This window comes from Equus quagga, chromosome 13 (assembly GCF_021613505.1).
Source record: "Equus quagga isolate Etosha38 chromosome 13, UCLA_HA_Equagga_1.0, whole genome shotgun sequence".
Lineage (NCBI taxonomy): Eukaryota > Metazoa > Chordata > Mammalia > Perissodactyla > Equidae > Equus > Equus quagga.
The window spans coordinates 76,848,288-76,873,691 of NC_060279.1; the positions used below are offsets into that span (position 1 = coordinate 76,848,288).

Sequence of the window (25,404 nt, forward strand, 5' to 3'; positions counted from 1 at the left end):
ATCTAACACAGAGTAGTTGCTCAATAAATGCTCATTAGACAAGAACAGAACTAAACAGATGAGGTTAGAAATTGTTCCTAGGCAGCAAGGAATCACCACGTTGGAAATATTTCAGGAGCAGTTTTAACGCAAGCCCGTGTATCGTGAACCAATCCTGTAATGTATATAGTGACACCTACTGCCGATAAGTATGCTGTGACTCGTCCACTGCTGACTTCTCTATGTCCTGTCTTTGCCCAAGCACAGTGTTGAGCGGACATCCGAGCCCACGTCTTTGTGCAGTGGACAGCATTTGTACGCAAGTAAATCTGGGTAGGCTTAAGGGGCACGTTTGTGAAAAGACACGAGTATAAATACAGACAGCAGGCTGTTTTAAGAATTTCTTAGGTCCTAGGCACTCTGAGTTCTGGAAGCTCATCCCACATCAGGACATAACATATTAAAATACTCCTACCTTATCTAAATACTCTTAAACACATTGAACTTTTAAAAAAGTAGTTTTCACTTGAAATTATTTGGCAGTGGGGAACTCACTTACGATTGCTGTGAATTCCCAGGAATTGCAGTATTAGGAAATTCTTACCAAGTGATTTCTAAGCCACACAAGCTTTTCAAATATAATGAAATGTTTATCAACGAATAAATTACAATTATGAGGTTGACGTGTTATGTTTTGGGGACCTTTCTTTGAATATTTATTGATTTCAAATTTGCACTGTACTTTTTGCATTTTGCAGCCAATAAAATTTCTTCTTTAGTCTCAGACATTTTCATAGGTTCTTGAAAAGCCTAATGAATAAAATGGCCCCATAAACACTGCTCCTTGTGTATGACTGAGCAGTAGGCAATCAGTCAATTAAGACTCTTATTTTCCTCCATTCTAAGGCAACCCCAAGAATAGAACAAAGGAGATCGCGTCTTTTTCTAGGTCTTTCTTTCACCGGTATTTCTCCCGTATTTACAATAAGTAGGACTTTCTAGCACTAACATGCTGGACAGTCCTGTTTTTATTTCTGATCTTCAGAGGGCAGCGGTTTCAGACACGGTTTTAGCGGGGCATTTTCTTCTGTCAGTTGCAGGCGACTGGCCATCTAGGTCCCCGCCGTAAGTGGCCGGTCCCTTCCGCAGCCACACCTCGGGTGGACCCCCAGCCACTGTCCGGACACGTGACTAGGGGCTTCGTCCTGACGGGGATGCCTCTCACGCAGCTCCAGGGGCTTCGGCCACACTCGCTGAGATGACCGCATGACCAGGCCTGAGCGGGTCCCCGGGGGTCACTCTGCGGGAACCACCGGCCGCTGCAGCATCGACCTCGGGGGGCGTCCCCCCAACTCCAGCCTTGACCTCCGCTATCTGACTTCCACCTCGGGGATCTGACACCCACTATCCGCCCGGACCTTGCCCCGGGGCGGACCCGGAAGACGCCCGGACCGTCCGACCGCCGCCGCCGCCGCCTCTGCTCTAAGTGATTTCTCGGAAAGCCGGCGCTTCGAAGAAGGCGGGCGGGCGGCCGCGCCCATTGGCTCGTGTGGCCGTCGCTCCGCTCGCAGGGCCCGCCCCCGCCCTTAAAGCCGCCGCGGCGCCCGGGACCGCGGCCGCAGACCCGAGCGCGGCGAGCGTGGGAACGCGGGCGGCGGCCGAAGGCGGGCGGCGGGCCCGGTGGCGCGGCGGCAGGTAGGGGCCGGGGCCGGGCCGGGTGGGCCAGACGGCGGCCGGCCGAGCGCAGAGGCCGCCCGGGCTGCGGGCCAGGCGGTGGCCGTCCCCCGTCTCTGCGTTCTCCCCTCCTCCTCTTTCTCCTGAGTCCAAATCGGGGGCCCGAGACGGTGATCCTTGTGGCTGCTCCGAAAGATTGGCATGTGCTTAAAAAGAAATCTCATTAAAAAAAAATCTGGTCTGCCTGGAGCACTTTAGAGTGGCCTATATAATGTCGGGCAATACTGAGCCCTTTATTCTAAGACCTGCTCCTCGTCCCTCCCGCCCGGGTCCCGCCACATGGACTCGCGCTCGGAGGGTCGACGCTGTGACCCTGCCTGGTGACCAGCGGCGTTTGGTGAAGGGGGGCAGGCTGGGTTTTTCTTTTTGCTCTGATTGATGACAAGATTTCTGAGCGGGGTTTGAGGTCCTTTGCTTCCATCATAGCTGAGGAGTCCCTGGGAGGGAAAGCTATGTAGGGGCGCAGCTCCCGGCACGTTCTGCGGTGCAGTGAGCCCCAAGGCAAAGGGCAGAGTTCCTAAGGTGAGATAGGGTGCTTACCCAGCGCTGCGAAGTGCTTTGTGAGTGGAGACGGGAGACTGAATTTTCCAGAATTTTAAATTGTCCCCCCAACATATGGGGGATATAACACTTTCTTAAAAAAACCTAAGTTAGGAGCCGTCCTTACATGATGGTTCTGAGCTTGTCCTTTTGGATTATGGCAGATTCCTCCATGAAAAGATTTGGGAGTGGTTTAGTCCTTTCTGGAAGATTGGAGCCAGAGGGAGAGAGGGCTTTGATGCTTTTTGGTCTCGTGGGGGTGGAGGACTGTGGCGGCCGGGACAAATGCCCAGGGGCCCCGCGCATGGGAGGAGCTGAGTGCTGCACCGCTTCTCGGGCGCATCCTGGACTCCGGGTTGGGTGGGCCCAGGGCAGCCTCTTATCGCCTCCTGCCTGGGAAGCCTGACCCCCGGACCCGTTTATAGGGATGCAGATTAGCTGTAGATAGGACTTGGCCCGTAAAGAGAATTATTACCTAAAAATCAAGGAAGAGGAAGTTATAAACATGTGACGGGGCTTATAAATTTTTCCTGGCTCGGCATTTGGTGGAATTAATTTGTTAGTGTTCAAGAAATCGTTACGGATCATCACTGTAGTAGCATCTTCGGCTTTTCACGCTGCCTGGAATCTTGGAGGTGATCTCCGTGGAAATTCAGATGGGGCTGTCCATGTGCTGGGATCTGGTGACTTAACCACGTCTTTTCTCTGCAGATGAGTAAAATCAGACCAGGCTGGCAGGCTTGGGGGTCCGGGTGTCTCTCCGGGCCTTACTTTTTCCTCTTTTGAACAATGAGGGGCTGGATTACATGGTTTCTAAAGCATTTTCCAGCTTTCATATTCTATGACTCATTCTTCCTCCCATTGCCCTCTCTCTTACTTTCTTTTCTCCTTTTCTTATAAATCACCAAGACAGTTGTCCTTAACAATTTTGGGGTCATGAATTTATTAGAAATCCTGATGAGAAGGTGGTGACCTGCTTTCTAGAAAAATGCCCATACTGGACAAAATTTTGCTTTTTACGTCAGGAGCCTCCTGGCGCGGGGACTGTAGTTTACGAACCTGTGCTAGGGGCTCATCAAGATGCTGCGGAGCAGAAACGTCTCGTTTGATTGACAGATCCGCAGACCCCAATCCCCTGTTGTGTTCTGGCCCCTCTCGCCCTCCACACAGCTCGTTCCTCAAGTGAGTGGAGATTCTCTTGTTTTTCCTCCAGGAAGGGTCCGCAGGAGTCTGGACCCTGCTAAGTTATTTTCTGGGGGTGCTTGGTGGTGTCGTTTCCTTTCTGTCACTGGGTGCCCCTCCACAGTCTGTCCCTTCTCGTTTATAAACACAAGGGGCTATTTTAGAATTCTGAGGTGCTTGGCGTCCGTTCACTTTTCGGATGAGGATTCAGGTGACTTTCCCGGGTCTAGCTGGAGAACAGCCTTTGCGGAGTCTGCAGTTTGCAAACTGATGTGCAATTTCTATTTCGCACACTTCGCCCCTTTTCAATCCACAAAAGGGCAGCTGGGCCTATTTGGTGAAGAAGTTACGGCTGATGCTCGAGGGACCTCACCTCCTTCTCCCGGGGGACCTGGACCCCCTTTCCCAGCCCACAGCCACCTGCAGGGTGGCTGGAGTGTCCAAAAAGCATACTTCTTACTTTATGGACCAGCGTGACTTGGATGTGACCATATTCTTGGGGACATGATATCTTGTCACCACTGACTGTTTCAAACTTGTTTGCCTGAAGAGGTCAGATTTTAACTGGAAGAATAGAAATGCTATTTTTTTTTTGGGTGGGCGTCTGTCCAACTGCCTGGGGGATTTCCACCCCTGTTCTTGTAAGTGTGGGCTGTGAGTCGGGACGGCGTGGTTGCTCTCTCTTTCTCTGTGCTGTTGGGAAAGCTGCCTGCTTTGGCAAGAATGTTCTTCCAAAGGGTGTCTTTGGGCACCCTGGCATGGTGAGGGCCCCAGATTCTGCGCCTCCTGGAAGCGTCCAGCCTGGCTAACTTTGCTCTGTTCTGTAGCCGCAGTGGATTTCCTCACTCTTGTCCGCTATCTCCCAAGTGGTCATATGAGTTCCCGAGGAAGAAAGTTGGAGTAATAATGCCAACATCTGTTGTTTGGAGAGAATCTTCTAAGATCCAGGCCCCGTCTTGGGTGCTTTGTAGACATCGTCTGAGTCCTCAGGACAATGATGCCAAGTACGGCTGCGTTTCAGCCAGCATTGCTGAGGTCAAATGATCATCCGAGGTCACCCAGCTGAGAGATGGCAGGACTTAAATGGGATCTCAGCTGTGTCTCATTCCCAAACTCATGCTCTTATCACTAAGCCAGCTGTGAAGGAACAATCTAGAAGGGATAGCCTTGAGGATTTCCTCTCTCCCAGAGAGCACAGATGTCCTGTTTGCTCACAAACGCTGCTCAGCTGGGCATCAGATAGTGGAATTGGCTCTTGGAGTGATGAGCTGCTCATTGGAGGGACCTGAAAATGTAAAAGTGATTTTTCTTCATTTGGTGCTAAAAATGGAAGGATGCTATTCGATGTGGCCATGTTTGCCTGAAATGGAACAGGGGGTGAAAGCTGGAAAGAGCCCAGCCAGAACCTTAGGTGGGGCCGACATGTAGCTGGCGGGCAGCTGCAGGTCCCCCAGAGCTTTCAGTTTTCATGCCGGGGTTGGAATCCTGGAGGCAAGCACTGTCCCCTCATGGCAGGGGGCCCAGAGTGCCTGGGGCTGTGGGTTTCCCCGACGCCGGGCACCTGTGTCTCGACCCTCTGATTTTCCTGTTTGTGGATCTTGGCTGTTAAGCACATGGGTTGCTGTGATTAATGAGACAATATTTATAATATCACAGAATATTTTTTTTCTTTCCAAGGATGTGTGACAGGAATGGCGGCCGGCGGCTTCGGCAGTGGCTGATCGAGCAAATCGACAGCAACATGTACCCAGGGCTGATTTGGGAAAATGATGAGAAGAGCATGTTCCGGATCCCTTGGAAACACGCGGGCAAACAAGATTATAACCAGGAGGTGGACGCCTCCATTTTCAAGGTAAGGACTCAAACCCCCTCCCTCCCGGCAAGCGCAGTTTCTGCCTGTCTCAGGGGCCAGTGGAGGTGTGGGGTGACATCTTCTTATTTACTTGAAAATTAACCCACTTGTTTTAAACTAGCATTGACTGAATGCTGAATGTGTCTCAAAAATATTGATTGGGTGATTTTCCATCTGTTATGTGATATAATCACTTGTGGGGTCACTTGTATTATTGGTGATGAGGAAATTGAGGGCACTTCCTTCACGTACCATTTCTTTGGCACGAAGACTAGCAAACAGGGAGAGAACAGACTTCTTTGAGGCCTTTAGACTGAGGCCTTGTCCTCTGGGCTACCATCTAAATTCCGTTTAGCCTTCCAGGAATGGTTTAAGTCTTGATTCTTTCAAAGTTGGCACTTCTGCTTGGCCATGTCGGGCCAGCTCAGATGAGAGGGATGCTGTCTGTCATGACTTCTGGGGCCGGGTCACATGGGATGTCCTGAACCTGCCGCACAGTCTAAAAATAGTGCTGCCTCCCTTGAGAGTGATGAGGCCCCACGCATGGGAGCCTTGCTGTTGAGCTCTGGCACCTGCATCGTGGTGGCCAGTGCCAACTGCGAGTTTGCTCTGTGCCAGGCCTGGCGCCACGTGTTTTGTTTTCCTCTCACACGGTCCTGTGCAGTAGGTGCCGTCCTCGTCTTTGGTCTGTAGAGGCACCCAGAGGAGAAGTGACTTGGTCAAGGTGTCACAGCTCTTGGGTGATGGAGCCGGTGTTTGCACCAGGCAGCCTGACCGTGAGCCTGTGCTCCTGACCCCTGGCAGTTCTGACACACAGAGACTTCTTGCCATCGCACCTAGATTCAGGCTGAGGAGCATGGGGCCACGGCAGCCCAGCTCTGCAGCTCAGCCAGGTCGTCAGAGTTCCTGGTGGGTCATCAGAGTGCCATGTGGGTCATCAGAGTCCCCTGTAGGTCATCGGAGTCACCTCTGGGCTTCTCTAAGGCTCCAGAAGTGCAGGCTCCACCCTGGGAGATTCGGGACCCTCGGTCAGGGGGAGCCCAGGCTTCCAGATTTGCAAACAGATGCATCCCAGCTGGTCTGACTCAGAGCCCAGTTTGCAGACCGCTGCTGTGTGTGCTTGTTCTCTGGGCATTTGGGGGCCAGGGATGGGGAGCAGAGAGTGAGTGTGGGGGAGGCGGAGGGAGGCTGAGGTGCGGAGGGCCAGAATTAGACCAGAGACCGGGGATGAGTGAGGGGGCCAGGCCTGCGGGCCCCAGTGCAGCAGCAGGTTCTAGACCAGGGATGACTGTCTTCTGACGTGAAAGAACAAAAATGACAAAAGATCGTACGTCGGCCCCAGAGTAGAGCACGAATAGGTCAAAGTTGGCGTATGAGGCATTTCAGGCCTTCGGGTCTCTGCCCGACATTTGCAGTGGGGTTGCACACTTTAGCAATTCTGTTAACCCTGTAATCCGGGGTCGCAGATCTGTTTGAGTGTCTAGTGCTGGTTAGCGGCCCTTTCCGAGACAAGCAGGCACTTACCGATGTTTCGCACTCACCCCCAACGGGCCCTGTGTGGCCTGAATGTCTGGCAGATTTCTTCCCATCAAGGACCCCAGGTCAGGAGCCTGGACACTGTGAGGATTTTGCAATGCTGGTGCCTCCTTTTCCATTGTTGGTGGCATTGTGGATTCCTCTCTTGTAGAAGGTTTTTTGCCTTTGGCATCTTGGTGAACTTCCTTGGGAATGACTCTGGCTAAATTTAAACAGTGCTCGGTCCCACCCAGTCGGTTGGGAATTCCGGATTATACATGGCTGTGAGCCCGGCTTCCTCAGCCTTGGCACTGTTGACATCAAGGCCCAGATACTTCCTTGTTGGGGGTCGGTCCTGTGCCCTGTAGGATGTCCAGCAGCATCCTTGGCCTCGACCCACTAGATGCCAGTAGCACCCTCTCCCACTGTGTGACAACCAGAATGCCTCTGACATTGCTAGCTGCCCCTGCCCCTGCAGGGCCACACTCTCCCTGTCCCTGCTAGGAGTTGACATGGCCAGGATTATTCATCTGCTTTAAGCAGAGGCGTGGGGTGCTGAAGGCGCAGTTGCAGGTTGACCAGCAGGAAAACCTCTTTAGGAGGAGAGCAGAGGGGCTGGACCAGCAGGCTGCATGACCCTGGTCCTGGCTTGCTGGCTGAGATGCAAGGCCTCTCCCTTCACCCTGCTCCCTGCTGCAGCTTACTCTGTGCAGGTCATGAAATAAAGCCCCAGATTTATGCATCTTGTGCAATGTTCTTCATGGCCGTTTCAACAGCATTGAGAAAAATGTGCAAGATTCCCAATGTTTCCGTTGATTACGCAGTCGCTCAGTGTGGCAATCTAAAGTGAGTCTACAATCTCAGCAGGAATGGGGGCAGGAGGGAGACACGGGTGCCCACCCCGAGTTGGATGGCCCCTGGGAGGGCCACAGACGGGGCTGGTGTGAATACAGAAAGGAAGCGCCCATGCGGCGCTTCTGTGAGTTGGGCTTGCTCACTTCATCCTCGTGGGGCGACGTCGACGAATGTGTCTTTGCTGTTGGAAGAAGTCACCCATGGGGCCTTGGTTAGATAGAGACGTCTTAGGGGTTTCTGGTTAAGTAGAGAACGATTTTGTTCCAAACATTCAAAGAAAACCTTCCAAAAATGTCTGAGTTAAGGAAAAAACAGTTTGTTTTGCTCCTTTTGTAAGTGCATCATGAGAAGCCACTTATACTGAAGAGTCCTTCATTGTCTGCAGCATCATTGTGAGGTCAGCTTCCTCGTATAGATGAGAGAGGACAGACTGAAAAAGACATTTAGCCCGAATCGCCAGGTTGCACACCTGAAACGGATACAATATTGTATGTCACTTATACTTCAATTAAAAAAATATGAAAAAAAAAAGCGTTTAGCTCATTGTGTACCATCCCTGAGGACGCTGATGAGGCCCTAATATCAGCTCGTGTTTATGTTTGAAAAAGTATTTTGCCTGCTTTTCACAACGTCAAGGGGGGAAAGTCTGGTTAACCGAGAGTGATGGTTCACGGGCTGTCCTCTCGCTGGCCAGGCGTTGTGCTAGCCCTGAATGAACCAGAACTTAGTTAGTCGCACAGGTATTTCAAATTCAGTGGGCCTTCGAGGAAAAAAACCCAGCATTTGATTTTTGATACACAAGATGAGACGATAAGGTGAAAGCAGGAGGAGTTCATGGTCCCAGGTTAGTGCTGGCTGCTGCTGAGTGCGGAGCAGCATGGACGGGGGACGCAGGTCACGGTGGGGGCTGGTGGTGGGCCTCAGTCTCTCTGTTCTGTCTAGTGTTGGCTCCTGAAGGGTCTTGAGAAACCGCCCAGCTAAGCTGACATTTCAGAGCTGGCCAGAGAGCCCCCACAGGGCTCAGGGCAGGTGGGAAGCAGATACCTCATGCTGTGCACGGACTTCCTGACCGGGAGCCTCTTCCCTTTATGGATGTCCTGGCTCTCTGCACCGGGCGAGTGTGAGCCCTGACTGAATCAGTGACGATGACATGCCCTGTCCTGTGCCCTCTGGATGAACCCAGCTTGTCCTTACATTGTCCTCAGGTCCATTTGTAATATGGATGAACCCAGTGGTTGTCAAATGGGGGTGTGGCGTGTGTCACGATTTTACCCCCCAGGGGACGCTTGGCAATGTCTGGAGACATTTCTGGTTGTCACAGTGGGGGTGAGGATGCTACTGGCATCTTGTGGGCAGGGGCCCAGGTGCTGTAGATCCAGCCATGCAGGGCCCAGCCCCCACCCCAAAGGACGATCTGGCCACAAACGTCCCTAGTGGCGAGGTGGAGAAACTCTGGTTTAACGTAATAAAAATTTGACATTACTGTTCAATGTGTACGTGGTTTGCTCTTATATTTCTTTGAAAAAGCTAATGCATGATCTGTGATGCAGTTAAATGATTGAAACAGAGATTGAAAAGGTTTGGAAACCATTTGCTTTTAAACCCATTTCTACAGGGGAGTTTTGCATCTATGTCAGCAAAGGAAATGACTGCTCATGCTCATTAGGAGGAATGTTCTTCTGGTTTCTTTACCTCGGGCAGAGATGCAAAATCTGAGCTCGGGGCCTCCACAGAGGGTGAGCACTGGCAGTGGACTGTGAGGTCTTGTCTTCCATGACGAGAAAGAAGCCAGGACTGCAGTGGAGCTGTGACTCGTGGAGTGAAGGAGTGTCTGGAAGTGTGGCCTCCTGGCCACCTGAGTCAGAACCCCCGGGATGCTGGCTGAAGATGCAGATTCCCAGACCTACCCCATGCCTACCGGATGAGAATCTTGAGGGGCAGGGCCCAGGAATCTGCATTTTTCACAATGTTTCCAGGGGATTGGCGTGTGCATTGAGCATGGGAATGCTTGCTGTAGTGGGAAGCCGTTGGGTTGGAAGTCAGGACAGCTGGCGTTCAATTCCAGGCTGGGTCACCGTGGGAAAGTTACCTCTGGGAATTGCATTTTCCTGAGCGAGGGTTGAGGATTCCCTCTAGATATCGTGTTATTTTAGGCTGGAAGACGTGTCTAGCTTGGCTGGATTTTCCACCTGACAGCAGTGGCTTTCTGGTCAGTGTGGCTGTATTCCAGTTTTGAAATCTTAAAACTGTTCACATGCCCGTTCACGTTTGATTTTTTTTTTAAAATACAGCCCCATTCTACCTTTTGACTTTAAGTTTCCAGCTTTGCATTTCTAGTCCTAGTTCAGGTTCTGAGGTTTGGAGAGCTCAGAAAACAGAGCTGTGAAAAACCGACAGGGAGGGAAAACATTTCACTGCATCTTAAACAGCATCCTGGGAGGGTGGCGGTGGGCAGGGAGGGTTAGAATAAATGCCGAAATGCAAAACAAAATTTCTATTAAAAGTAGCAGGCCGTGGATGACCACATTCAGACTTCTTTGCAAATGTTCCCTTTTCATGCTACATTTTAGCTAGGGGTTGATTTGAAAAAGCAACAAGTTGTTCTTTGTTTTGAACATTCTAGTGAAACCATGTGCGACTTCCTCTTTGTGCTGCTTGACCTCAGGCTCCTCTTGGCCTTCTGGTCCAGGCATGGGTTTGCCAAGAGGCAGATCCAGCGTGTGTGTGTGTGTGTGTGTGTGTGTGTGTGTGTGTAGCCTTGGGCCTGGGTTTGAATTCAGGCTCAGGTGGGCCATCTTGGGGGAACCCCTTCCTGGCCTGGATCTCTTCATATCCGGCAAAGAAAGTGGTCTGACTGAGGTCTCAGCATCCTGAAATCCTTTGAGCGAGAATTGATGGTTCAAAATGTGCCGGCCCTGCCCGTGGCCGTGGATATCTGTGGTCGAGAGGTAGGCCGTGTATTTCATGTGCTTCTTTTCCTTCCTTCAGGCCTGGGCAGTTTTTAAAGGGAAGTTTAAGGAAGGGGACAAAGCTGAACCAGCCACTTGGAAGACGAGGCTCCGCTGTGCTTTGAACAAGAGCCCAGATTTTGAGGAAGTAACAGACCGGTCCCAGCTGGACATTTCCGAGCCATACAAAGTTTACCGCATCGTCCCCGAGGAAGAGCAAAAATGTAACTATCCTTGATGGGCTCTCGGCCCCACACAGCCTGCCTGACTCGCAGCCCCCGGCGGAGAGCCCGGGTCTGGGGTCAAAGTCGCCACCCGCAGGGTCTGGGGCAAGTGGTTTTTGCTAAACAGAATAGCTGTCTCCTTTGTGTAAGCAGATAGTGAGGGCTCTTCCCACTGACCTCACCCAGCATCTGCTGACCAAGTGGCAGCTTCCACTTGAGGAAGAGGTGGCCGATGGGAGGAAAGGGCGGGGAGATGGGGCTGGAGCCAGCTCTGCTGCTCCTGACTGTCAGACCAGGGGCACGTTGTAGGACCTCCCTGGGATCAGGAACGGGCGTGGGCGGGAGCGAGGATCCTCCGACAGCGTGGCTCAGGAATTCCTTTTTGTTTTCTAGCAACTCATACAAGAGGCTGAGGGAAAATAAGGTGGACAGAGAAGGGGTGGATGGTAAGGGTTGAGGATGAAGTTCTGGAAGGAATTTGCAGCTGATGGCACGCAGGCTTCATTGCTGCAGCCGCCTCAATATATCGTTAGATCCTGATGGTTGTTTGGGAACTGTGGGCTGTGATAATTCCTGAAGTCTCTTCCAGCTTTAAAATCCCAAGAAAGCATTTGTGAAGAGATTAAAGCAGGAATAACGAAAGCTGCCGCGCATTCTGCAGTCCTGCTTCCTGCACTCTGTTCAGGCATTGCTGATCAATAGGATGTTTTAAGCTCAGATCCGGCCTCAGCATCCTTTTCAAAATGGCGTGCTTTACACCTGCTGTGAATCAGAGCTGGCCCATGAAATCAAATCTAATTGCCATCCCCACTTTAGAACATTCTTGTAACACATTGATTTTCTTAGCCATTCGATGTAGCAGTTAGAATATTGGCACAGCATCGTTTTCCCCCTCGAAGCTTATTAGTGGTCCAGTAATGCCTGAGAGAAATAGAGCCCTCAGAGACTGCTTAGGGCTGTGCAGAAATTCTGAGTTTGAGCTTTTCCCACTGCGGGGTGGGGAGGGGGTTGAAAATGTTGATGTATGATTTAAAAAAAGCTAAAATTGTGACTCTGATAAATATATTAGTAAGCCTGGGTCAGAGAGTTATTTAACTCATGAATGATGGAGCCAGCATGGTAAGAATGGTTGTTTGACAGAGAATGCTAGACACTGGCCCATGATCAGCGAAAGACAGACAGCTGAGTGAGCCAAGGAGTGTCTGACCTAGGCACTTATCTTTTCTCCTGGTCATTTGTAGCTTGATTGTCTGTAAATTAACACCTGACTTGACTGAGTCTGAACCGTAATCGATAGTCAATGGTAAATCAAACAAACTGACCTTCCCCCGGAGAATCAGATGACCCTCAGGGGGACGTGTCTTAGAGAAGGCTCTGGGATGGCTTTGAACGGCCGAGCAGTCATCTTGCTGCCTTATTTTCCAGTTTTGGATGATTTTTCATCATCACAGAGTAAATTGTGATTTGAAGGAATAGAGAAGTTTCTCTTGATCCCCCTCCCCCAGGGTCAGCCAAGCTTGCACTGGCAGGTGACCCTAACTTGTTTATAGTGTGGGGCGCAGCCAGCATCACCTGCAAGGGTGGATGTTAAAGGAGGAGCAGGTTCTCAGGGGGCGAAGAAACGCTGCATTTGCATAGTGTCTAAATGGACCCACTCTGCTCTGTACTTCAGCGGTTTGCAAGCTGCACTGGGGGGGCCCCACCTGCCCCCTACTTCCCATCACCAGCTTCTCAGTGGATTCATGAGTCTATCAAAATGGAACCAAAATTCAGTCAGGATGAAACGATGGGTCAATTCTCTAGATCACTGGACCAGTGCGTTCCAACACACAAGCGTCTGTTGGTCATAACACATCTCACGCTGGTGAACTTCATGAGGGGGTTTCTGGCGGGGAAGAGGCGCCAGGGGGAGAAAGGAGCCTGGTCCAGACCCTTGGGGAAACAATCACGTGCCTTCAGGTGGTTCCTGATGGAGGCGGGTCTCTGAGCCGTGCTGTGTGTGTGCATGGCATGTATGTGTGTGCACACGCGTGTGTGTACAGATGTATATTTGGAAGGGTTAAAAAGGGACTTCCTGCCAATTAACTTTAAAAAAAGACTCCATCCCATAAACACATTTTGCCAGGAAATCTCTGGGGGTCTTCGGATGCCCCAGCTCGTCAGTGTTACCTCTGCAGGCGCCTGGTGTGGAGGGTGTCTGATAGGAATTCATTTCAGATCTCAGGGCGCAGAAGGAAGAGACCAGAGTGCTGTCTGTGTCCTCCAAGTGTCAGAAGCAGCAACTTCTCTCTTTTGACTTTGCTGATCAGATGACTGAAGAGGCATGGGAAAACAATCTCTAGGCCTTTCCCAAAACAGTGAAGATGCTTATTGAGCTTGGTTTGCTTCAACTCAGCATTTAAAAAAACACGTTGATTATGGCCTCCAGGATGGTTGTGATGCCTTGATGCCATTTGTCATGCACTTGTCTGGTTTTCCATAGGCAAATTAGGCACGGTGACCCCTGGCTGTGTGAATGAAGTCCCGGAGATGGAGTGCGGCCGCTCCGAAATCGACGAGCTGATCAAGGAGGTAAGTGGGGACTGCATTTCCAGGGGTCTGGCCCCGTCGGCAGGAGCTGTGTGTGTTTCTGTGGGCGTGGCATCGTTCCTGCCCTGCCAGGGTGTCTGGAGCCCTGGGCTGTCCCGGATAGTGGTGCCCCCACCCTGACAGATGGAATGCAGGGACGGGGCCACCCTCTCGAGGCCAGCCTCCACCACCTGGTCACCCGCTCACCTGGTACCCGCTGCCTCATCCCGAGGGCTGGGGCTGAGCCGCCAGCTCTGCGTCCGTGAAGTCTCCGCAAGCTCTGAGCTTTTCATGTTGTAAACATTTCAAGTGGCAGTGTTTTAAACGCATCATGGACTCCCCTGCCTTCACAGGCAGGCTGCCGTGGACAGAACAGACACCTCCCTTGCTGCCTGGGGCTGTTGCTAGGACGTGGATGATTGTCCTGGCTCTCACGGCTGGCGGGCCACCTGTCTCCTAATACGCAGCTTTTAGTTCTTGATGGGCTGGAAAACCAGATAACCAAGGTTGTTAGAATTGTACATAAACCCACAGTTAATAGGCTATAATTAAAGGCTTAATGGGGGTCTCCCTGGGCAAAACAGAGGGGTTTTTGAATACCACTTTTTGCTATTTGGATACATTTTCTTCCACCTTTAGCCTCTTAACTATGTTTTTATGGATATTTCAAAGTGGACATTGCATAGCTGGAATAATCCCACACGGCCCCGATGGAAGGTGGTATGGGTGCACCAGAAGTTCTCCTTAATACCAGCACGGCAATAATCCGTCCCTGGGGGTGGCTTGGCTGTCGGAGGACGCGGACAGTGCAGTGTACCCTGCTGGGAGCTGCCTGCCGCCTGCACATGGCGGCTGTCAGGTCCTGGGTGCTCTCTGGCCCCAACCCGGTGGCTCCTGGCTTCCTGTCTCTCCAGCAGTGTCTCGTTTTCCGCTGAAGGCTTTTGTGCCGGCTCAGCTGAGAGGGTGAGATCCTGGGATCGGCACACCGGGATCACAGGAAAAGCAGATTTCAAAGCGTTTCCTATTGGAGTCATCGGCCTCCTTTAAGGAGTGGGCCAGAGATGGAAAATAGATGTGTCCTGGAACTCAGCCATTTCTCAGGGCATCAGGGCGGCTGAGTGGCCCAGCCATTCGGTTTTGCAATAGGCAGTTCCATGTAAAAGGCCGGTCAACTTATTAGCGGCCCCGGAGGGGCTGGCCACTTGGTCATGCGGTTTGATCAGTAAGCCTGGTAGATTTATTGTCCTGGATCTTTCCAGACGCAAAGTGACATTTTCCCCTTGTCTCCTGAGAGTGAGATCACGGTGTGGTTTTAGTTAGGCGTAAACCCTGCGTCTTTACAAACGCTGGAGTCCCCTTCGGACGCCCAGTGATGGCTCCGCTTTCCCCTCCTGCCCCCATGGTGCAGCCGTCGGTGGACGAGTACATGGGGATGGTGAAGAGGAGTCCTTCCCCGCCGGAGGCCTGCCGGAGTCAGCTCTTCCCAGACTGGTGGGCGCAGCAGACCAGCGCAGGTGAGCACGGGAGCCCTAACTTACTCTCCTCTCCCATCAGCAAACAGCAGTGGGGCAGGTGGGGCCGTGGGACCACTCCCATCCCTGTTTATCACTGGTACCCAGCCCAGAGGGGTGCCCTGCTTTCCAACCGTGGGATGAGAGCGCAGCTGTGGCCTTAGCTCCCTTTCCCGCTGCCTCCAGGAAGGCACACAGGCCTACCCGTGGGAAGGGTCTGCTCCCCCCAGGTTCCCGGGATGGTTGGAGGGCAGGGAGTGTGGTGAACTTCACCAAGGCCAGCAGCAGACGGAGCTCCCAGCCCTGGAGGTCTTCGGTCCTTGAGATCCATCAGCCAGTCTCTTCGGATAGTAGGGACCCCGTCAGAGCCGAGGATGGCCCAGGCGTCTGAAGAGGAGGGGCCCTCAGGCCTGGGGCGGGCAGTGGCTCACCTGGAGCCTTGGATTGGAGTCCCATGTCAGGAAGCTGCATGTCTTGTTTGAGCCTCAGTTTACTCTTCTATAAAATGGGGACGCCAGGACCCGCCCCATGGGGCCAGGAGGGCTAAATGAGGCGCTCACCCTTTTATTAGCCTCTGATTCCCCGCCCCCCACTGCTTGAAACAGCTTCCCTCCAGGAGCTCGAGCCCCTGCGCTTCCTCCCTCAGCCTCTTTCCCCTACTGTCCCTTGTGGGAGACCGGGAGGGGACAGCTGGCCCAGCCGGCCTCAAAGGTTGCCCGGCTGTGGGGTGGCAGTGTTGACTGGGCGGACCACCCCTCCCTGTGCTGTGGCAGCACCCCTGGGAGAGCGAGCTCGGGCCCGGCTCCCTCCAGAGACCAGGCCTGGGTGGCGGACACAGCATCCAGCGATATTTCAGGAGCAGGCCCTCGGGCGGGAAGGAAATGTGGCCCCACAGTGTCACACTGACACATGGGCAGAAATCCCACAGCTCAGAGGAAGTCTCCGCCCCTTTCATGCTGGTTGAGTTGAGGTTTTCTGCCTTTATGAAACATGGGTCACCGAGCTGGGAGGGAAAAACACCGAATTCAGCGGAAGCCTGAGGCAGGGCCTCAGGAGCACGCCATGTGTGGCTTTTCAAGAAAGCTTTGGAGACGAACGTTCTGGTTGGTTCCTGCACACAGCTGGGTCTGAATCTGCTTTTCTCTCTCTCCAGGAGGCTTGCCCCTGGTGCCGGGCTACACCACCTATGACCCACACCATACAGGTACGAGGTGCTCTGGGCTGGGCGGGAAGGGGGCATGGGTGCTCGTGGAAGACAGAGCTTGAAGGACCCGTGTGGGCTTGTGAGGGTCCGAGGACGAGCACGGACTGGTGTCGGAAGTCGGGACCCCGACTCCTCCTTCTCACTGTTGGGTTTGGGGCCAAGCAGGTGACGGGCCTTTCTGAGCCTCTTGTTGGATTGGACCAATAAACAGATCCAAAGAGCTATGTGCAGGTGTAACTATGAGGGAGAAAGAGCGTGGGGACAGACACGCTCAAGGCCCAGCTCTATCCCTTTTGTGTGACCCCAAGTGGAGTAATTGAACCTCTTGGAACCTCAGGCTCCTCATCTGTGGAGTAGGAACAATAATAACAACTACCTCACTGGAGTGTTGTGAGGATTAAACATAGTGTTATTAGAACTTTCTGGTAGGGATGTAATTGGCCAATGAACGTCAGAAATAATGACAATGATACTGCTACTAATGATGGTGGTGGTGGTGATGGTGATGATGATGGTGATGGTGGTAATGGTGATGGTGATGGTGATGATGCTGGGGATGGTGATGATGGTGATGTGATGCTGGTGATGATGGTGGTGTCTGACATTGCTGAACGCTAACTGGGTGCCAGGATCAATGCTGAGACTTTCACAGCCTCATCTCATTACATCTTCCCACCCCCTCTAGGTGGGTGCCATCATTGCTGCCATTGTACAGGCTCAGCAGCCCTGGGTTACACAGCTTGTGGGCTGCAGAGCTGGGATATATGCCCGGCTGTCCTGTCCATGCTCCTGCCTGCTGTGGGCAGAGGGGGCCTCTGTGCTGCCTTGCTGTTTAATTATGCTGGGGACTCAGGCCACGCTCCTGCCAGTGGCCCCTGGAATGTACGTTCAGGCTCCTTGATGGCGTCTTCAGCATGCAGGAGGCCATGTCTTCCCCAGCGGCTGCTGGGCTCTGTGAGGAGCCGCCGGCCTGACTCATTGAGATGGGCCACAGGACGTCAGGGCTCAGGGCTCCGAGGCCTGCTGGCGCAGAGGAGGAACTGGGCTGCGAGAAGAGAAGCATGCTGGCCAAGGCCCTCTTGGGAGGGGTGTTTTTGGGGTGGTGGAGGCGGAGTCTCCCCCAGGCAAGAACAGTGTAGAGACAACAATTCCGTGTTCATTGAGCTCCTACCCACTGCACAGCGGCCCTGCGGCCGGGGCCTATTATAACCGGCTTCGCAGGTGGAAACTGAGGCTCAGACGTTAAATTACTCCCCTAAGGTCACAGATCTGGTAAGCGGCCATTGCTGGGGTCAGACCCTCAGGCCTGGCTTCCAGCCTGTTCTTGAGGCTGCTCTCCGGTGGCCGCTGTCACGCTCTGGGAGGCCCCGGGTCATGGGACCAGGCCTCTGACCTGGCTAGCGCTGGGCCGCGGCCCGGGGAGTCTGCTGACCAGTGCTTTCTGGGGGCAGGAGCGCCGTCGGGTGCAGGGCTGCGGCCTCGGGGTCAGGGGAGGCGTGATCTGAGGAGGAAGTGTCCTCGAGTCATCCCAGAGCCATCTCAGCCAGCACCGCGCCTGAGTGACTCACGGCTGCCGCCTCACGCAAAGAAAATCCTAAGACATTCTAGAAACGGTGGACCCGGGCACCGCTGTGCAGTTCACACGCAGCCCTGTGTCCATAAGCTGATGTCAGGGTCCCAATTCTTCACCCTGCGGGGACGAGGTGATGAGTGAAACGGGCCAATGAGAGACAGCGGGGAGTGGGAGAGACTGGCCCAATGGAGCGCCCGGGCCCCCGCTGCTCAGTGGTGAGTGCCCCGTGGGCTTGCAGAGCCAGAGGGGCTCGATTTCCCCGCTTTTCTAGAGAAGCCAGAGGTCTGGATTTTTATGTGAAATGGTCCCCTATAAAGAGGCGGCGCTAACTACCCCCCGCTGGGCTGGCGGACCCCGACACGACGGCGCTGCGCACCTGTGCTCTCCACTGTGCATTTGAAATGATGGGGCTGAGCGCCAGGTGGGAAACTGGCCATGTGGCCCAGTGCTAAGAACGCAGACGTGGAGCCAGCCTGCGGGGAGGGGTGAATCCAGGCACCAAGGGCCGGCGCCTTGACCTGTCTGTGCCTCAGTTTCCTTACCTGGAAGATGGGCATAATTCTTAATAGTTTCTATCTCAAGGGTCAGTGTGAGGATCAGATGTGCTCGTGGTCCGACGCACGGGAGCAGCTCTTGGGGCGTACTGTGTACACAGGGACTATGGTTTAGAATGAATCTTCCGTCCTGTTGCCCCAGTTTATGTACTAACGGCTTCTATGGTGCTGACACGTGCTGAGCACAAGCACGAGCTCCTGCCGTGCTCACAGCTGCCCAGCGGGGTGGGCGCTGTTATCATGTCCACTTTGCTGGTGGGGAAACGGAGGCACAGAGTGGGGAAGCTGCTTGCCCCAGGTCTCACAGCAGGGATGACACATCAGGCAGTTGGGGCCCGGAGTCTGTGCTCCTGGCGTCTCCACTGTCTGTCCCCTGGCAGGGCTGTGTCCGTGGGCAAGCGGCTATAACAGCGGCAGGATGCAGCTGCAGAAGGGTCCCCCGAGTTACCCGGCGGCCCTGGCGAGTCGCGTCTCCTCCGTGGGTCTCCACTGCTCACCTGGAGGGTACAGCGAGCCATCGCTCAGGCCCTTCCAGCTTGAACGCTCTCTAAGCCTGCACTGTCCTTGGGAGTGGGGTCCCAAGGACGGCCACCTCATATGCTGCTCCCTCTAAAGCAGCCAGTTCCTACGGCCCAGGGGGCACGAGTGTGAGAAAGGGCCTCAGCCCTGACACAGAGGAGGGGCAGAGTGGTGCCAGAGTCATCTGGAGTGTGTCATTCATTTGGGACAAAGTTCAAAGTTGTTCTTGAATGAAGGAAGTGGAGCGTGTGCAGACAGTACAGACTTGGTGTGGTGGGAGCTTGTGAACGGGAATAAGAACGGGTCAGATGCTAGCGCTGCTGCTCACCGGCTGGGCGACCCCATCTGGGCTCCACTTTCCCCAAATGTCAAATAAGTGAATTGGACTGTAGCATCTGAACCTCTGACTCCCAACCCTGCATGATTCTAGAACACCGTTTAACTCCAACATGGGAGAAAATGGAGCCTGTGAACAGTATCAGGGAGTCTTGTTATTTGACTAAGCAAATGTTTCGGGAGCAGAGCCCAGTGGGAGGGTCCAAGGAATTCTAAGTGCACAGCCGTGTTAACCCACGTGAGGCAGGTAGCCGCCCACAGGGCTGCCCCTGACAGTTGTCCAGGTGGTGCACGGCACAACTCTAGGGGGAATCATGAATTTGGGCAGCCCACAGCTTATGGGACTCCAGCAGGGCAGCCCTGGACAGGTGTGGGGCACTTAGAAGGTGCCCCAAACTCACCGAGCTCATTGATAGTGCATGTAATTCTTAGAGTTTCAGGCTATTAAAATGTGGATTCCTCTAGGAGTATCCCCAAATTTAGCTGCTGTCTTCATTCCTACCTTACTTTAGGGGTTCCCAAACTCTGGTCACTGGAGCCTCACCTTGGCAATCAGTTTTCCTATCTGTGTATCACCGGGACTGTTCACATCCTATTTTTCTCTAAATATGACTTTTTAAAGCTTATTTTAAATGAGGACTGTCCATCACGTGTGTCAAAGGAGAACCGATGCCACTTGCTCTAAGTAGGAGGTCAGAGGTCAAAGCCAGTGCAGTGAAAATCAGATCCCCTGCCTGGCAGTTCTGGGCAGATGTGACACCTGCCCGCGGCTCAGAGCCCCGCTGTCTGCCTTTGTTTCAAGGCGGGGATGCGTGTGTGTCAGGATTAGGTGCTGAAGATCCAGCAGTGCCAAACTGGGCCTCTCTTCTGCAGGTGATAGAGATTGAGAGAATATTAAAGATGGAACGATCTTTTCATTTATTTAATGCTGTGACCCCCCCGCCCCCCAATCTCTTACGTGAAGCACCTTTTGGGAACCTTGCCTTACTTTGAGTGTTTCTCAGACTCTCTCGGGACGGGTTTGAATGAAGGGTTTTGGAGAGAAGCTTAATTTGAAGTCCAGGGAACCCCAAGGGGACTGTGAATTTATCAAGAGAAAGATGACGTCTTTGTTTACACGAACCTGGAATTGTGCATGCAGCAACAGGCCGCATCGTTACATAGTAGATAAACGTCTATCTCTATATGTCTAGTGTAGCATAGATGTGACACATCTTCAATGTACGGGTTGTGTAACGTTGTGTAACAGCACTGCAGCAGTGCTGTGAGATGCAACTAGTTTCCTAAGAAAATAGGTTGTCAAAACATCCTTCACCCTCAACGCGACTTGTAAATTCCAGCGGTTATCAGACCTTCCCCGGAAGTATGGAGAACACAGCAGCGGTTTGTATATTTGCATGATTTGTTTCTTTAGTAACTGTGTATTTATTCATGCTTATAAAAATATTATTCCTAGAAGGGGTGCATGAACTTCCCCAGAATGCCAAAGAGGTCCCAGGTACACAAAAGTTAAGCCCCCTCTGTTCGGGAGGAGGAAAGACTCTGGGCATTTGCACAAAAGGACCAGGGGGTCCCTTTCCCGCAGCCCCTGACCTGTCCCCCTCTTTCCCGCAGCCTTCTCCCAGATGGTCATCAGCTTCTACTATGGGGGCAAGCTGGTGGGCCAGACCACCACCACCTGCCCGGACGGCTGCCGCCTGTCCCTGAGCCAGGCGGGCCTGCCCAGCACCAAGCTGTACGGACTCGAGGGCCTGGAGCTGGTGCGCTTCCCGCCGGCTGATGCCATCCCCAGCGAGCGGCAGAGGCAGGTGACGCGGAAGCTGTTCGGGCACCTGGAGCGCGGCGTGCTTCTGCACAGCAGCCGGCAGGGCGTGCTGGTCAAGCGGCTGTGCCAGGGCCGCGTGTTTGCCAGCGGCAACGCCGTGGTGTGCAAGGACAGGCCCAACAAGCTGGAGCGCGACAAAGTGGTCAAGGTCTTTGACACCAGCCAGTTCTTCCGAGGTCTGTGCCCCCGTCGGCTGCTGCCCTGAATTTTAAAGATCACGCCTCCTTCCCATGGGCCATTCGCCCCTGGAGTCTGGGGTGGCCTGTGCAGGAGCAAGGGGCGCGGGGAGCAGCAGGGGCGCGGGGAGCAGCAGGGGCGCCCCCGCGTTCAAATCCTGCTCTGTGCTTTCTCGCTGAGCCATCCTGGGGAAGCGCTCCGTGCCTCGACTTCCCCGCACGTAGAATGGGGGTGCAGATGCGGTCCCTCCTCGCGTGGCTGTCAGGAGGATTAAGGGACTGGGCACCTTGCCGCTCCGTGGTGCCCCATCCCCACACCCTGGGAGCTGCTTGGAGGTGCAGAGTCTCAGGCCCCACCCCAGGCCTGCAGGGCGAGTCTGCATCTTGGCACGGCCCCCCGAGGGTAGGTGTGCACGTTTTGAGACACACTGTCCTTGTGCCCACTGAGTCCTGGGGACAACACTCGCACGCGGGAGTGCTGTGCATTTGCTGTCATTGCTCCTTGGGGCATGGGATTACGGTCCCCCCCAACTCCCGTGTGCCTCCTGCAGGGTCTGGAGGTCTGGGATTGGTCTGTCTCCTGCTGCGTGCTGGCCCCCCCCCGCCCCCACAGCTCTCCGCTCCTCGCCCCCTAACAGCACCGGCGGGGAGCTGGGGTCCGGCCTCTCCTGAGACCTCCTGGAGGCCTCCTGGGAAGGGGCCCTGGATGGTGGGCGGGGGCGTGGCTGAGCTCAGGGGCGAGGGCGCCAGGGGCCCTCCTGGCGAGGAGCGGGTGGGGCCGGGAGTCACCCACTGCCCGCCCGTGTCTTGCAGACCTGCAACACTTCTACAACGGCCAGGGCCGGCTCCCCGACAGCAGGGCGGTGCTGTGCTTTGGCGAGGAGTTCCCCGACATGACGCCCTTGCGCTCCAAACTCATCCTCGTGCAGGTGAGCACGGCACCTGTGGGCTCGGGGCCAGGGCTCTCGCCCATGCGCACCTGGGGCCCCTGTTTATGCTAGGGCCTGAGGACGGGACTGGACACTCCACCTGAGTGCCAAGGCGGGCCTGGTGGCACCTTCAGGTGGGGGAAGTGGATTCTCACCACTTCTAAACCATCTTGTGTTTCAGGACTCTCACAATCTGTGTGTGTCCTTCCGCTTTTCTGCTTGGTTTGCTTTTTTAAATCCAAACCTCCTTTCCAGAAGGATTCCACCTTTTCAGTTGCCTTCAGGTCTGAGTGACAGATTAGGGCTTTGCAAGCCCTTATTTAACTCTAGTCAAAGGAATGAAACTCTAATGGTGGAATTCTGGACACCGGCTAGGCAGACTGTGACCATATTGGGAAAGTATATCTAGGAGTCTTTGCAGGAATGTTGCTTGCCCTTTCTTTGCCTCTGCCTGTTCTGGGTTCATTCGTTTGGGACTCCTGTGTGGGTTCTGAATGCTAGCTTTGGATTGGGGTAACCAGAATCTGTGTGCCAGCCCCCACCTAGGGTCAAAGCAAGTTCCACCCCCCCCTTGCCACCTCTGCCTCTGACCTTGTGTCCTGTCACTCCAGATCGAGCAGGTCTATGCCCGGCAGCTGGTGGAAGAAGCTGGGAAGAGCTGCGGGGCGGGCTCCATGATGCAGGCCCCTGAGGAGCCCCAGCCGGACCAGGTCTTCCGGATGTTTCCAGATATTTGTGCCTCACACCAGAGACCCTTTTTCAGAGAAAACCAGCAGATCACCGTTTAAGTCCCTCCCTGGAGCACCCCACCCCGCCCACATCTCGCCTGTCATTATTACAATTACTGTCGTAATTATTTAAGGATGTGGATCTCTCTGACCAGGGTGGGACGCCCTGCTCTGCCCTTAATTCAGTAAGGGTGCTCTCTGAGGCCTTGCCCTCCACACAAAGCTGGGTCCCAGTCCTGCTGTTCAGATAGAAACATTGAATCTCACTCCCCCGTGGCCTGGAGGCTGCACCTGTCGCCTGTGATTAAAACATTTATTTCCTGCATTTTTTCCTAATTATCATTAGTTACTATGATTCTTTCAGCATCTGGGGATAGTTGATATTCCCAAAGCCATTCAGTTTTACTGGCCAATAGCCGCTCCCAGTAAGGAAATTTGGGGTTTAAGATCAACTTGAGAGAAGACTGCTTTTCGTGTTTATCATTTGTTAAAGCTATAGACTTATGATTTTGTATGCTTGATTTGATGTGAAATGTCTTTTTTTCTATTAAGCTTGTTACTAAGATTTAAAAATACTTAGATAGCAGCCTCCCTTTAATAAGTGAAAGCAAAACTCTTGGCTTATCAGAAGGATGTATATTCTTCCCACACTTTGGGCCCCAGGAAAGCGTCTCCCTCTGCGGCCAGGCGCGAGTTTTCATCTTCAGGCAGTGACCATCTTCCCTCTGGGCCTTTCTCGCCAGGAAGCTTAGAGCTAAATTTATTTTTTAATTTCTGTAATGAAATCATCCCAGATACCTCTCTCTTCTTCTTTCTAAATGGTTTCTAAATGGTTTTGACCTGTTTTAAAAATACTTTTAATTGTCCTATTTCACATGTCCGATTGTAAACTGCTTTGAATCTTTTTATATATATATACATATATATATATATATATAAAGTGGGCTAGACATAAACCACAAGTTCAAAAAATAATTGTGGATTGTATGAGCATTTTGATTGTGCCTTCCATTCAGTCAACCTGTTCATCAGCCGGTGGTGGTCGGCATGCGGGCGTGGCTGGTGCGGGTCGGGGAACGTGGGTGCTGTGTTAGCTCACACCCCTACGCCGGTCGCGGGGTGGGCTGTGGTGGGAGAACGGGTCCCCACCCCTGGTCCTCGGGGTTCGGGATGGCCCCGCTCCACCCCAAAGTCTGCTCTTCAACGGAGTCGTATGTGGGACTTCCGTGCAGAAGTCCCAGGTTTAGCCCCAGAAGAACTTACCCTCTTGACTAGCAAATAAGATATATTTACTGCCCAAAATGTGTCAAAATGTTTACCCTGAATCACGATACTAATGCAGAGCCAGGGCGGGAGACTGACAACAGTGGCTTGGCTTCATGGCGAGGGCGGGTCCCACCGTCTCGCCCTCCTGTGCGCAGGGTCACGTGCCTCCACGGCCCCTGTAAGGTCACTTCATGATTCAAAAGCGCTCGAACGTCGTTTCTCAAAAAGCGTTGTGTTTTGCTAGGTTGGGCTGCCTCTCGTTCTTCTGTGTCCCGCGTGACGCACAGGGACTGGACTGTGTGCGCTGAGCGCCTGCCGGCGGCCGCCTCCGGCCAGTGCTGTTTGTTGGTTTGGCTGAGTCGGCTCCACGGTCGGGGGAGGCGCTGGGCAGGTTTGGGGAGGGGGCGGTGGGGAGAAAAATCTAGACTCTCTTCTTTCTCTTTCATAACCCAGCTTGGGCTACCCCCCCGCCCCCCGGCTCAGTCTCACAGTGAAAGGGCAGGAAGGGGGCTCACCTGTCACCCCTCATTCTGAGAGGTGGGAGAAGTTGGCATCTGGGGGACGAGATGGCCCCGGCTCTGCCAACCCGGTGGCCTTGTGACCACGAGTCTCTGAGGTAGAATTGAACAGCCTGAGAAGACCCGTTCACTTTTCCCATTGCTGCTGCTAACAGGGTGCCGTAGATGTGGGAGCCGGACTCGGTCCCCATGGGTCCTTGGGATGTGTTTGAAGTCGCGTGAGAATGCAAGGAAAACTCCAGTAAGAGAAAGTGGCTTTTCCTCTTTGGCTAACGAGACCAGCATTACGTTTTTAAGAATAACAGACCTGTTTTCTGAAATTCTGTCAGATAACAGTAGGCTTTTGTCTCTGGCTCGAATGAATGTTAAAGCGCACATCTTTAATATGCTGAATGAATATTTATTTTTGTATCCATTTAAGAAATATGTTGATCTCTTTTATTCTTTATTGAAATAAAGTGCTCTTTTCTAAAAGCTGGCGTGTACTCCGTCTTTTGAAGTCATGAGCGACACCCAGTCTCCAGTCATGGAGATTGCTTCATGGGACGTACCCCCAGAACAGCCCAGGGTCAGCCCATCACTTGCGGGGAGGCACAGACTCCGGCCAGCCCGGGCCGAGACGTGGTACCCGACACACAGTCTGCAGGCAGGTGCCTTCTCTCTCCGGCCTCAGACGAGCCCAGTGGGACTGCGGCTGTTCTGGTTCTCAGCTTACGGCGGAGGAGACTGCGGCACAGGCTCGTGCCTGGCTGACAGGGGCCCTTCGTGCCGCGGGAGGACGGCGCAGTGGGAGAGGCGCTGTGACGGGGTCCGGGCGGAGCGCCGGCCTCTTGGAAGTCAGTGCCGTGAGTAACGTCAGTTCCCGCAC

General features: G+C 53.5%; 1 protein-coding gene across 1 annotated transcript; it reads left to right on the top strand.

Annotated features, from left to right (window-relative positions):
- The first annotated feature begins 1,616 nt into the window (after positions 1-1,616).
- Positions 1,617-24,989, top strand: IRF8 (interferon regulatory factor 8). The gene is made up of 9 exons (XM_046680310.1): positions 1,617-1,674; positions 5,113-5,287; positions 10,646-10,829; positions 13,312-13,400; positions 14,806-14,911; positions 16,062-16,112; positions 20,709-21,095; positions 21,909-22,024; positions 22,636-24,989. The coding sequence occupies exons 2-9, from the start codon at positions 5,114-5,116 to the stop codon at positions 22,810-22,812; spliced, it is 1,284 nt and encodes a 427-aa protein (XP_046536266.1). The 5' UTR covers positions 1,617-1,674; position 5,113; the 3' UTR covers positions 22,813-24,989.
- The last annotated feature ends 415 nt before the right edge of the window (positions 24,990-25,404 follow it).